Consider the following 13,061-nt stretch of genomic DNA (forward strand, 5'->3'; position numbering starts at 1 on the left):
TTTGGTGGGAGGGAGAGAGGCAAGAGGAAGAATTTCTTTAGTTTTCTTCTTGCCCATTTGCTCTTCCCCATTCTGACTTCAAAGAATTCAGAACTTGCACTGTTATCTAGGTTAAAGAAACCCTGGTCCTTGCACACAAAGGTTTTTAGGGAGTGATCTGTATTGGGAATCTTATCTCTCATGCTTTTAAAGACAACTTTTGTTTTTGTTTTCCCCAGGTGGTGTATATTTGAGGCTTCTTCTGTGGTACCCTTCAAGGACTACCAGTGACTTTCACTATTGCCAGTTTGAGAAGGCTAACAATCTCCTTGATGCCATCTACATTTAATTGAAAATCCATTTTTCTGTTAAGGATTTTAACTTTAGTAAACTCCTTTTCCTTTTGATGGTAGGACAGATTAGTCTGATACTCAGTAGCCTCTTTGAGGACGGAAAATGGCTTTGATGTGTTGACTCACTTGGAACTCAATTGTTCTTCAGAGGGAGATTTTTCTCAATCATTGTCTTACAAGGACAACTTCACGTTACTTGCTTTATTACAATTAAAATAAGAAACCATAGTAGATCTCAAAATAAGTCTCTCTTCCCAACTGAGCTGCCCTTAGGATCCTGCTGCTCCTAAAGTCTACTTTCCCAGGCTATGCTATCCAGTGGAGATTTGGGTTAAATAACCATTTTGTTTTTATACTGCTCCTCCTGCTTTCTTCCTGATGATTTGGTGCTGCTTGTTGTTTCCCATCTGCTGGGAAAAATCCAGTTACAACTTGAATGCTAAGGTGACTCCATCTCCCATCGGGAGCGTGCTGATATTGATTCGTGCATCTCTGAGAAGCTTCTCGTTGAGGTGGTGGATGCACTGGGCCGCCAAGTCATCCTTTCTTGGCTTTAGCACCCTTCCATTCCAAAGGACCTAATGAAAGAAGACATGTCAGGCACCTCCTTTGTTCCAGTATGTTCCTTGGGCCACAAAGGAAGCTTTGGAAAAGGTCCTGTTTGCTCTCTAAAAATGGCTATCCCTTATTGTATTTGATTTCCAGCTGTCTCTGGCACGGAGCTCTCATAAACCAGTGGGACTGGGAGTCCACAGAACTGGCTAATTGTACTTCTGCAAATCAGAAGCCAAAGTTAAGAGAAATGTGATTAAACACAAGTATTTTTAAAAGCCTCTCTTCGTCTGCCACCATAACCCTGAAGATACTTGCAGTTTAACAACTTTGTTTCTAGTAAAAGTTACTAATTGGTAACTTATTAGTAGTTACTGGTTACAAGTGCTACCTTTGATCTTGCTTAAGCACTATACATAGAAACCGCCTTCCAAGACAAATAGAATGCCCCAGAGCATTCTGTGGGATGAATTACCAAAAGTGGGCTGAGTTTCTTATCACAGGCTGTTTATGGACTAACTTGAATTTAACATGTTACTTCTTTCTTCTATTAAGTTTATTCCCTGCTTAAAATAGTGTCCCATACAGCTTACCACAGGGATTTGCATGGACTTTTAAAAGCCTCCTTTGTACCACATGGCTACAAACATGTCACAACTGGCAACAGAGGGCAGAAATCACCACAAACCCACTGGGACTTTTTTTTCCCCTTTCCCAGAGGCAAAAGCCCCAAGTCCCTGTGCTACCACAGCTCCAAGTGCAGTACTTACGTTGTCAATAGCTATGATTCCCCCTTTCTTCACGAGGCGCAGACACTTTTCATAGTACTCGTTGTAGCTTTCTTTATCCGCGTCAATGAAAGCAAAGTCAAAGGTTTCTGCTTCTCCATTGGCCAGCAGCTCATCTACGTGAGCAACACAGTGAGTTGTTACACCTGGGTTAATACTGCACAGAGAAGTTCTTTGTTTGTGTCTAAGTTATCATTAAATAATGGTTTTGGTGCCTTGATCAGACAGCTTATTCCTCTACAGCTAATTGCTAGAGGAGCTTATCCCACAGAAAGCGAGCCAGACACAGTATCTGCCATAAAACACTCACTGACTTCTGCCTACTCAGAAGTTCATGGAGTAGCTCTAAACCTGCAGCATACAGTTGGGACTGCAGAAAGGTGCAGTACAAACAAGCCAAGCAGTCTGAAACTGGACACAGTCTACACCTTCAGCTGTTTTTCAGCTGACTGAGAAGAATTATTTCCTTAAGTGGATTAGGATTTTTCTGGCATTCACGAGCAGGTCCTAGATGCTGTAATCTCTCGGTGATGATCATGTGCCACGATACGAGGTGATGAACAGACTCTGTCAGGGATGTCTATCACAGCAAAAGATGGCTGTCAGCAGTCTTTCTCGGAGTCGAGGCAAGTGGAATTCTTCTAAATGGACTTCTTGACTGAGAACTCCACCACTTGTGGAGGGGCTGACTGCTGCCTTCCCAAGCTCTCCTCACCTGGCCTTATCCTCTGCCAACAGAGGATCTCCTTGTGTGAAGCGTTGCCTAGACAAAGCTGCTCATCAGACTTCAAGGACTGTGCATCTGAGCAGACTGCTAATATTTGCCTCTTTAGAAAGGACTGATGAAGTTGGAAGTAGTACAAGGTTATAGATGGATTTGTGACTCCATCAGAGACCTTTGCTGGAAACCTGCTGCCTCCTGCATTCCTAGCAAGCTTCTTGCATTTTCAGGCTGTTCATTAACGTTCCCCCTGCTGCACACCTTCTCTCATTGTCTTTCTAACAGCCTTGTGTGCTTTTGGCACATCCTAAATTTCAGCTCCTCTGGACACCCATTCAGTTGTTATACTCTAGATGGGCTTCTGTATTTTTTTCTGCACTTCAGCCCTTTCAGAAAACTCTTCCTGCCTACAAGAAAGACTTGCTTAGAATGGACAATGCCTGAGAGAAACTGGGCTTTGTCTAGTTAATCTGTTTTAATCAGCTTTCCCAGAAGCAGCTGACAATAGCACTTCATAGATTAAACAAGGCAATAGACAGGACAAGTGGGTGACCAGTACAGCCCACTACACAGGACAAGCATTTTCCTCCTCTCTGATAGCATGTAGAAAAAACTATGAACTTCTGAAGTCTGAAAGTTTTCTGGTTCTGTTTTGAGTTGTGTCTTTAGTTTGTGGGGGTTTTTTTTAACCTAAGAGAAACTGTCTCACTGTTAGCAAAGGAATCACATCCTCAAGTGTATTTGATCTGAAGATTTCATTGGTATTATGTCCTTCTGTTTCTAGGGAAGGGGAAAGAAAGGGTTTTTGGTTACTCACCAAGTGTTTGAATTGCTGGCTTAATCCGCAGGTCAATTTTATGCTCTACGCCTGCCTAGGATGAAAAAGAACAAAGACTTGAGGAAAGTGGTCAAGAAATAACCTGTTAGTAAGTTGAGCTCAGGGAGTGATTGGTGTTCAGATATTTCCCCTATTATTTCTAGGTTCTTGACAGCACTTATTTGTCTTTCCAAGTTCAACTCTCAGCTTCAGTGCCACGAATGCGTGTGTGTGAATGTGCAAGTCTAGGATACCAGAATCCCCTGGGACATGCAAATGCAGTGGTCCCAAATGTAACAGAAGAGACGCTGCTTACCTCCTTCCACAGTGGCTTTCCAATTTTGGCATAGTCCTCATTTATATCACAGGCAACAACTCTGCCATTATCTGGCAGGACAAGTGCCATGTTCAAGGCATTATAACCAGTGAAAACACCTAGAAAAAAATCATGAATTGTCAACACTTGGCATGTTGTAGGGGGGAAAATAATAAATGAATGGTGAACTACAGAAGCAGCAGCAAAATACCAGGGCAGAACACAACCAGGCCAAGAATGCAGGTGGTGGGAACCCATAGCTGAGTGCTCAGCATCAGTCTGGCTTTGGGACACGCTGCTAACATAGGTGCATCAAGGAAAGTGGATTTGCTGCAGGGCCTGTGCAATAAAACCTTTTCTTCTGGCAAGAAACTGGTACAAGAAGGAAAGGATACACCCTGTCCTGCAGCTGCTGGAGACCCAAGTGTTCTGAGGGGGTCTTATTTTTTTCTGATTGCCTCAGAGTTGATGAGATATCCATGCTGATGCCAGAGTTACTGAACGCACTGGTAGACAAAGGGGCAAGTAAGTGCAAGCAGATGCTACTTTTCACACTGTAGTTTGCCCACCTTTTTGCCAAGACAAGCCTTACTCTGTTTAGATATCTTACATCAGCGTGGCTGTATTTGGAGAAGCACAGCCAGGAGCTTGATTCTGCTACAGTGAGAACAAAGGGACACTCTTACCTATTTCCAGAACTTTCTTGGCTTTAATGAGTTTGACCAAATTTGCCATAAGCTGAGCCTGGTCACAGGACACCATCATCATACCGAAGGGATGGTCAGCGGTGAGCTAGGAAAGGGGGAAAAGCCCATCACAAACATCACAACAAACAAACCCCAAAGCTTCCAAACCAGTATCCTAGGGGGAAAAATGTAGAGAAACCCCAGGAAAACCCAGATACTTCTACCTTTTTTATTGCAGGAGGCTTAGTGTTTTATCTATGAGCCAGAAGAATTTATCACTAAGGAGGGTGGGGTGTGTGTGATAAGCAGAGGCTAAACATTCAAAGCAGGAATATGCCCCCATGGCTGTGGCAATAGTTATAACTGATGATCATAGAGAAACCATGACTGGGAAAGTCCTTTATTTCTGTGTATTTACATAAACAGATGCACTTTGTTTTTTTTAAATGATAATATTTGTATTATGCTCTTAATTCTCTGAGACACGTAGGATGGTTTTAGGAACTCCTGGGTTAAAGTTTCTTGTCAGAGGTCAGACCACATGGTTCTGGTTACACATCACAGAACAGGAGAAGCTGTGGTTTTGAGAGGACTCCTGGCACTGAAGAGAGAGCAGCGGTACAGGCCAGGCTGTGCATCCTCTCCATTGCTTTTCTTCCTCTAGGGCTCATTCCAACCAACAAGCTCCAGTATTTAGTGTTTAACTGCTTTTACACAGGAGTAGTTGGTCTCACCTGAAATGGCTCATTCCTGAGTCAGGAGGTCTGCTCTGAGGCTTGCTGGAGGCCATCTACTCTGATGCTCTACTCTGAGCTACTTTCCTTACACACCAGCTAAAATGAACAGAAATCGTCTGTTCAAGTCAAAGCCCAAACACAGGGGCTTGAGAGCCATGGATAAAAAGACTCATCTAGAGTGAATGCCAATGCTCTGAAACACTCATGTAGGTAGCCTTGAACATTGAAGAGTCAGTATTACCAGTTCAAAACAAATTCTAATATGTATGCAAATAAGATGGAGATAGGAATATCATAAAGAGTGCAGCAGTTCAGGGTCAGGTGTGAGTGATACCTAAAGGTCCCAGTGGACAGTAAGAACCCTGAACACAAAACCTGCAGTGGGGGATGAAATACTGACCATTCGCAGCTTCTTTAGGATTGGATGTTCCCGCAAGGAGTGGTCCAGTATGTACTGTGAGAGAGGGCTGCTTTTCCCAAAGCCTCGGGGTGGTTTATGTGTCCCAAAACCTAACAAAGGGTATCTTTTAGCTGCCAAAAAAAGAGGAATAATAAGAATTTCTAGCTTTTTCAGTTATTCAGTGCTCTGCTTAAGTACAGCAAGTGCTTCAGAATACTACAAGTCCGAGTTCTTGGTTCTGAAGAAAAAGGGGAATGCAACGTAGCTGGCAGAGTGCTGGATTATAGTGGGGTTTTTCCTCCTTCTTTTGAACCTCTAAGACACCCAATTTAAGTAGGGAAAGGCTGAAAGGGAAAGGCCTGGATACTGTGGTGTTCAGTACCCCTGTGAAGATGAGAAACTGTCAAATATTACAGGATGAGTAACCACATCAAAACTCAAGGGGGAAGTGTAAGGAGAGAAGTAGGGATGAGGCACACTGGTTTGGTTTTTTGGTGGTTGTTTTTTTTAGTCTGGGGATCTGGTTTTGCAGACAGATAGAGGCTGCTGGTCTTTAGGTCTGTCAGCTGATGCATCTTCTCAAGCCTTGTGTTGTCCTAACGAGAGCATCCTGCCCTCAAGCGAGGGGAAATCTGGCATTGCTCAGTGGCTTGTTTAGCATGCAACTAGTGTGCAAAAAATTAATATGTGCTGAAAGCTGAAGGCCAGTTGTTTGTCCTTACATAAATGATCTCTGCTTTGATGTCCAACGCTGCTTTTACCAAACAGGGCAAATATTTTAAAGAAATAAGAGCAACAACAATCAGTTGCACATCTCTTGATAGGTCTTTGCTATTGAAGAATGTTATTTTCTATGAATGGCTCTGTTTGGCAGACGATCACGCTGAGGGGTAGATTATTTCAGCAGAGGGTAAGCAAGCAACCGGCTGTGCTGCAAAGCCAACAGGAGCCTCCTTCCCCAGCACTAAGGGCTCGCACTTCCTCTGACCCCGGGGAATAGAAGCGAAACCAGAAGAGAAAGCTTGGCGTCTCCGGGCTGGCAAAGGAAACGCATGCAGGGGCAGGGCTGGGAGCGTGCCTCCGCTGGGACCTTGGCCCCGACCCCGCCGGCTCCGCGGCTCCACGGTGCAGTAGCTGGATTACAGGGAGCGGCTTGGCCCCTAATAGCATCATCAGTGTATTTACCGCTCAGCTAAAATCCCGGCCCGCACGGCAGCCCCGTTCAGGGCAGCGCCGGAGGGGATCCCGCTCCGACGGCCGCCCTGGGGGTGACCTGCCCGGGCAGCGCGCTCCCCGGCGCGGGGAAGGGAAGGCACAGCTCTCCCCACCCTCCCCCCACCCCCGGCCATGGCGGGGCGGGAGCGCCGCTTACCTGCGAGCACCCCCGTGGCGAAGGCGACCCCCAGCATCGCCGTCCCGACGGCCACTTCTTTGGGGATGCTGAAGAGGGGCATCGTGAAGCCGGGAGCGGAGCGGCGCGGCGTGCGGGAGCGGCGCGGCGCGGGCGGGTCACAGGCGGGGCGGGGCGGGCGCTCGGGGCGGGGCGCGGGCGGGTGTCCGCCGCTGCCCGCCTCCCGCACACCGCCTGCGCTCGGGGGCGGCCCTCCGCATCATTGCGGTGTCTTTTTGCACCAGCCGGTGGGAGGTGACGCTTGCTTCTTGTATGTAAAAGCAGCCTCCCTGAGGTTTGTGCCGCCGCCTTCTCAGAGGCTCTTGGAGTACATCTTCAACACGCTGCCGTGGTTCAAAACCGAGCTGGCAGCGAAGCACCACGCAGCCGCTTACCCACTTCTCCCCACGCCTTCCGCAGGATGGGGAGGGGAATCGGAACTGAAAATCGAGACTCGTGGAATAAGATAATAACAAGTATGATAACTAAAATAGCGGTAATAATAATGTAGTAATAGGAATTAAGAGAAACAAAAGGAAAAGACAAGTGATGCCCAGTGCCATTGGTCACCACCTGCTGCCCGAGCAGTGATCCACTATATCCATATATGTATATATAGTATAACTCGCCCTGTTTATGTACTGGGCATGACATCCTGTGGTCTGGATTAGCCCTTTGGCTAGTTCATATCAATAGTCCTGACCATGCTCCCCTCCCAGCTTCTTGTGCAGACACCAACTTCATCTCCTCCAGCAATGGTCTGCTCAGGATGAGAAGCAGAAGCAGCCTTGATGCTTGCAAGGGCTGCTCAGCAATAACTAAAACATCTCTATGTTGCCAACATTCTCTTCAGTGGAAACCCAAAATATAGTCCTGGAGCAGCTACTAGGAAGAAAATTTTCTTTATCCCAGGCTAAAACGAGGACACATAGGTGTGTGAACTGGGGATAGGCTCTGATGGAGGACTCCTTAAAAGAAACATCCTCATGAGGTGCTTGGGCCTGCATCTAGCCCTGGAAACAGGCTCTCTTCCCAGCTGAGGTGCAGCAGTGCTCCTGCCACTGTTTGACAGCCCGGCTGTTCAGGGTGTTTCCTGGCCTGATCTGTCACTAAAGGAAGTCACAGATAAACAGTAACAATGCTATCTTCTCAGAAGTCAGGCTAAGAAAACTTTGCTGTGCTTTTGTGAAGAGCCCTGCAGTGCCTTTTGGAGATGGGGGTTTGGTTTGCATTTTGTGAACGGTTGGCAACATCTGGGTTTTGCAGAACCCAAGCAAGATCTATCATTTTGCCGCTGTACGGGAGACGAAATTAGCAACATTGCCCACAGCCCAGGAATACACAGACATGGGGTAGGTTGTAACTTGGCCTCAGCAAATGTAGGATGAAAGCAGGTCAAAATTCCCTTTTGGCACATAGTTAATCTCTAGAAAGCCCAAATGATTGTGTGCCAGCAGGTTAGGATGGTAACTTTTCAATTATGTTCCTATGTTAGCAAAACTGTCCAGTATCAATGCAGTTAGCTGGAAAGGATTGTTTTGTAATCACATCTTAAGTGCAGGACTAAATATATCACCAGGGCATTTATGGGTCTGCCCAGTGCTGCATTTTTAACATGAGCTAGACCTTATTTACAAAGACTCAAACTCAGAGCTCTTGAATTTCTTTTGCAGCAGCTCATCACGTCGAGCTCTGAGAAGTCTGCCGTGCTTTCTGACTTGCAGAACAAAGCAAGACATCTGAACCGTCATGGCAGATAAAATATCTTTCAGTTCACTTTTACAATGTATTTGATTTTGAAAGCTGTGAGCAGTGTTCGTTTCTTGGAGACAGCAAACGCGTCTAGCTGCCATAAATCAGATTTGTGACTGTGTAGCTCCATCTAGTGATTATCCTCTCCAACTGCAGCAGGAGGGAGAGCGAGTGTGGTATGCGCTTTTTCATGAAACACAGTACATTTGTAAGCTTCCCATGTCTTTCCGAGCTTATCGAGACTCAGAGATGAACAGAATTGCTGTTCTTTAACTTTGTGTCTGAAGATCTTTCCTCCCTCCCCCAAATTCCTACGCAGTAGTAGCTTTCCTGTGGTGGCAGTGTCAGAAGGTGTTTCGCTGTGTTGGTATAGTGAACAAGATACTGTTTCCTTTAGATAAGGAAGGTGATTTACAGATATCAAAGTCAAGGCAAAACACTTTTTTAGAGTGGCAAGAGAGTTAAAGTCGTCCAACTAAATAGAAAGGAGCAAGCTGCTTTTCTTTGAGCCATTGCAGTTTTCATGTTACATAGCTCTGTGATATATTACCGAACAGGAAAGTTTGATTAATCAGGCTAATTAGACACATGCTTGCAGTGTGCTGTGGGTACTTGAGCATTTAAATGTTTTGATAGATTTATGCCCACTTCTTGTGCTAGGTAAGGTGAAGTCTAACTAGATGTAAGAACTGTGAATTGCGCTTGTATACAAACCCTGCTGCTCCCTCTATCTGTAACATCAATCCAGATGCACAGATTTCCCAGGAGGCCAGTGTTGTAGTCAGTAGGCATATTTGCTGTGCCTGAAAGTGCCTTCTCCCTGGAACTACATTCCTGAAAGAGCAGGAGGCTTTTGGCAGTAGCTTCAGACTGGAGCCAAAACACGATCGCTTCTGTGAAACATAAGGAGCAGAACAGACAGGATTCAGCCTGGCTAGTCAGCGGTTGACCTCAGAGCATGCAAGCCCTCACTTGGTTCATGTTGATAATCTTCCCACAGCTTCACAGTCACTGGGTAATTGATACCTGCAATAGTTTATTCTTATACTGAAACCTTCCACCCAGGAGTGGTTTTGCACATGGGAGCATTGCACACCAGCCACCTGGGTGTCATCTCGCTGTGTAGACACCACAGAAACAGGAGTGGCAAAGCATTAATCTGCTGGTAAGGCTGTCCTCTCACTTCTGGGCTTCTACCTCTCATATGCAGCTTTTTTCTTTGATAGACCAGTAGTGCCTAGGGATTGAAACACCAGTGTAAAACACTAAAGGATTTGCTGTGAGTTTAATAAGCTATTCCCTTCCACTAGCCTCACACTTTGAATTTGTTTTCTTTGTTGTTTTTTTTCCCCTTCTTCACTCTTCCACATGACAGCGACCTGAGCTCAGCTATGTGTTTTGTTTGTGGTGTTCTGTAGTCTGCTCCAAGGTGATGGTCAAGAGCAACATAGAACCACTTTGATTGTCTTACTGGTGTGCTATGAAGTAAAATGTGTGTGTGGCTCAGCCACTGTGGACAGACAGGGGTTATGTTGCTGTGAGAGACTGTAAGAGAGAAGATTGTCTCAGACTTGAACAGCTGTGATCCTTTAAACAAACATTTGCCTTTTTGGTGCTTAATGAGGGTCTTCAGTGAGAGAGGTGGGGCAGTGAACTGCCTCTGACTCACCCTTTGCACATTTCCCTCTTGAAAGGCTGCCCTTGGTTAAGGAAGGGTGCTCTGGATTGAGTCTGGGAGGGAGGATCTTGAGAGCTCCAAAGCCCACTGGCCCATTTCCTGAAAATTGGTTGAACTTGCACTACACTTGCTCAGTGATGCTGAAATCCCAGCAGGTATGGGTGGGCTCTCACAGTATGAAAGGAGGAAAGGCCGAGTTATAGGGTGCATGTTCTGCCACCCTGAGTTTGGAACCACCGCCAGACATCACTGGAACCCAGGCTGGTGATCTTTCAGTTTTCTTTCCTCTCTTCTCTCCCCTTTCTCTTTACCCTTCTACCTACCTCATTGACCATTGCTGGCTCAACAAATCATTTGCATTTTTTGATTGTTGGTGTGATTGCATCTCTAATTTTGTCCATGGGTGTCCAAACCTAAACAGGAATCCTGAGTGAGCCCAGGGCTTGCATTATCCTGGTCATTACAGGAGCTTATCAACAACATATGCACTAAACCTCTTGTAGTTGCTGCAAATGTGGTTTTTCTAGCCCTATTGTCAACGTGCTTACTAAACCCTAGCAGCAGCTAGAATGGTTTTACTAGACCAGTGTGGGTACAGATGACTGTCTTAAAAATGACATTCACACCACAGATGCCCTGAAGGAAGTTTGTATAGGCCTGTTTGAACAGCACAACCTACTGGAAAGAACCCCTATGTGTTTTCTGAAGCTACATTGGCTGATGACATTGGAAAGAATTCAGTGGAGTTGCATGTTGTGTCTACTTTATTCAGGCTGCAATGTTGCTGGTGTGGCTTCAGGCATGATTTAAATGGTGCTTTCTTCAAATTGTGGTTACCCACACATTGTTCTCTGTTTACAGTGGGGATAGCAGCCCCCACGGTCCTCATTCGTATGAGATGTTGAGGAGCAAATGTAAGTACATGTATTTAGTGCAGTGAGTAAAGTAAAAACATGTTTGGAGCTTATGCACAGCTGAAAGAAGGGGAGTCAGTGGCCTTTGCCCCCAGAAGCTTACAATATGAAAGCAAAAGAAGGGTCATGGGCAGGAAATGTAAGAAGGAGTTGGACTGGATTGACAGTGTGCTTGGCAGTAGCCGAGTTGTCAAGTTTCTCAGGAGAAATCAGAATAGGTAAAACAGGAAAAATGAGGTTTGGAGCTGTTTATGAGCTCACCTCAAATACGAGAGCAGAATGGGTAAAAGCCCAAAGTCAAGGAGGAACCGAAGAAGAATGCATTGTTGCATTCATGTGTCCAGACCAAGTGCAGAAAATGCTGAGATGGCATTCTGGATGAATGGGACTCACATGAGATTAGAGCTGGAAGGAAGCTGCAGTAATGAAAGTGACGAGAGCTTGGACAAAAGTTTTCAGTTGTGAAGATGAACATACAGAAATAATCTTGGAAATATGTCAACATCTTCCTGATTGTTTTTGAGTGACTGAATGTGAGGGCTTAGAGACAAATTAGGGTTGAAAATCAAGAGTTATGAACTGAGTGCTAGGCAAAATGGTAAGTTTTTTCTATATTGATGGAAGAGAAAAGTTGGAGAGCTGAGACTGACCTGATTTAAGCCATCCTCAGAGAGGTGTTTGAAACAGAAGGGGATTTTAATATGGCTACAATGAGACAGGGGTGAAGAGGCAGATCTGCAAGTTGTCTGTGTCAGTGTTGAGGATGAATGCATGCATAGATGGGGCCAGAAGAATCAGGAGGCTGTGAATTCCCGTACCTTTTAAGCTATTCACAGATAAACAAGCCTGTATTTCATGATTCCCCACTCCACGGTGTCTATCCCCTTGTAACACATAGCTCAATCAGTCGATGGGGATGCATTTAAAGGGCTGCAGGTGGAATTAGTAGTTTTTTATTCACAGCTGAGATTTCTGTTCTCTTCCCGTTGGTTTTGCTATTGTGTTTGGCTGTTCCATCCGTGTTATCTCTCTAGTATAGATTACACTTAACATTTCCTTTCACAGTTCTGTAATGCAATATTTTCCATTTACTGGCATAACCTCCTTGACCTTAGAGATATTCATTCCACATGGATCTGTTGTAGCAATATTTTGCCATGAATGTCTTCTCAACTTGGGACTATGAGAACAGTCCAGGCTTTTCTTTTTAATCTGTGATAGATGGAATTGCTCTCCAAAATTTTTGGCTGATAGTTGATTTTGCTAATTTGAAACGAGACAAAGTTTCCCAGATCCTCATCATTTGCTTCTGAAGTCATCTGGATTGTTTATCAGACAGAGCTTCCTTTAATATGATTCATTGTCCACCTGGAGGGTAATGGCTGGAACGGAATGCAGACATGAACAATGACTTTAAGTTGGCTCAGTTACTTTCACCCCGCTCAGCTGCTCCTATCACATTCAGTCTTCTGTGGGAGCTTTTAAAGTATGTCTTTCGATAACAGCTTGTAAAGGCTGTGGTACCTTCACATCTATTTCAAGGCTAAAGTATCAACATTTCAAATGCTGCTGCTAAGAAAGCTGGTGATTCATGAGCCCGTAAGCCTTAAGCCATTAAACTTGCAAACAGCGAATGCTTTAGAAATGGCTTTCAGCTAGAAGCATTTTGACATATTGGTAAATATTTTCAGGCCTTACTGGCTTACAGGCTAACATTTTGAATATATATGACTGCTTTTTGCCATATCATTACAAGACTAGGTTTGACTTTGGACATGCAGGTATCGTGAGGAGAGACAGCCCCTGCCAGGCTGCATAATTCCCAGTGCAAAGCAAGTTAATGGCTTTGGTGAAAATATCCCACAAGTATCAAGGACTGTAAAACTCAAATTGAGCTTGACTGGGGAAGACCCAGTGAAATAGCTCGTTCAGCAGCTCAGCTTGACACATCCAATGACAGAAACAGTCTCCTGACAAA

General features: G+C 45.0%; 1 protein-coding gene across 1 annotated transcript; it reads right to left on the bottom strand.

The window, feature by feature from the left end:
* Positions 1-518: 518 nt before the first annotated feature.
* COMTD1 (catechol-O-methyltransferase domain containing 1) lies at positions 519-6,858 on the bottom strand. Its single transcript, XM_062001460.1, has 7 exons — positions 6,722-6,858; positions 5,350-5,480; positions 4,213-4,318; positions 3,527-3,645; positions 3,211-3,265; positions 1,655-1,788; positions 519-910 (listed from the first exon to the last, which is right to left on the bottom strand). The coding sequence occupies exons 1-7, from the start codon at positions 6,801-6,803 to the stop codon at positions 758-760; spliced, it is 780 nt and encodes a 259-aa protein (XP_061857444.1). The 5' UTR covers positions 6,804-6,858; the 3' UTR covers positions 519-757.
* Positions 6,859-13,061: the final 6,203 nt, after the last annotated feature.

This window comes from Colius striatus, chromosome 8 (genome assembly GCF_028858725.1).
Source record: "Colius striatus isolate bColStr4 chromosome 8, bColStr4.1.hap1, whole genome shotgun sequence".
NCBI lineage: Eukaryota > Metazoa > Chordata > Aves > Coliiformes > Coliidae > Colius > Colius striatus.

Coding starts and splice junctions, on each gene's coding strand:
- COMTD1 (XM_062001460.1), bottom strand. CDS start 6,803: ATGCCCCTCTTCAGCATCCCCAAAGAAGTGGCCGTCGGGACGGCGATG. Junction 3,646..4,212: donor CAAGAAAGTTCTGGAAATAG/GTAAGAGTGTCC, acceptor ATTTTTTTCTAG/GTGTTTTCACTGGTTATAAT. Junction 3,266..3,526: donor GAAAGCCACTGTGGAAGGAG/GTAAGCAGCGTC, acceptor TTTTCATCCTAG/GCAGGCGTAGAGCATAAAAT.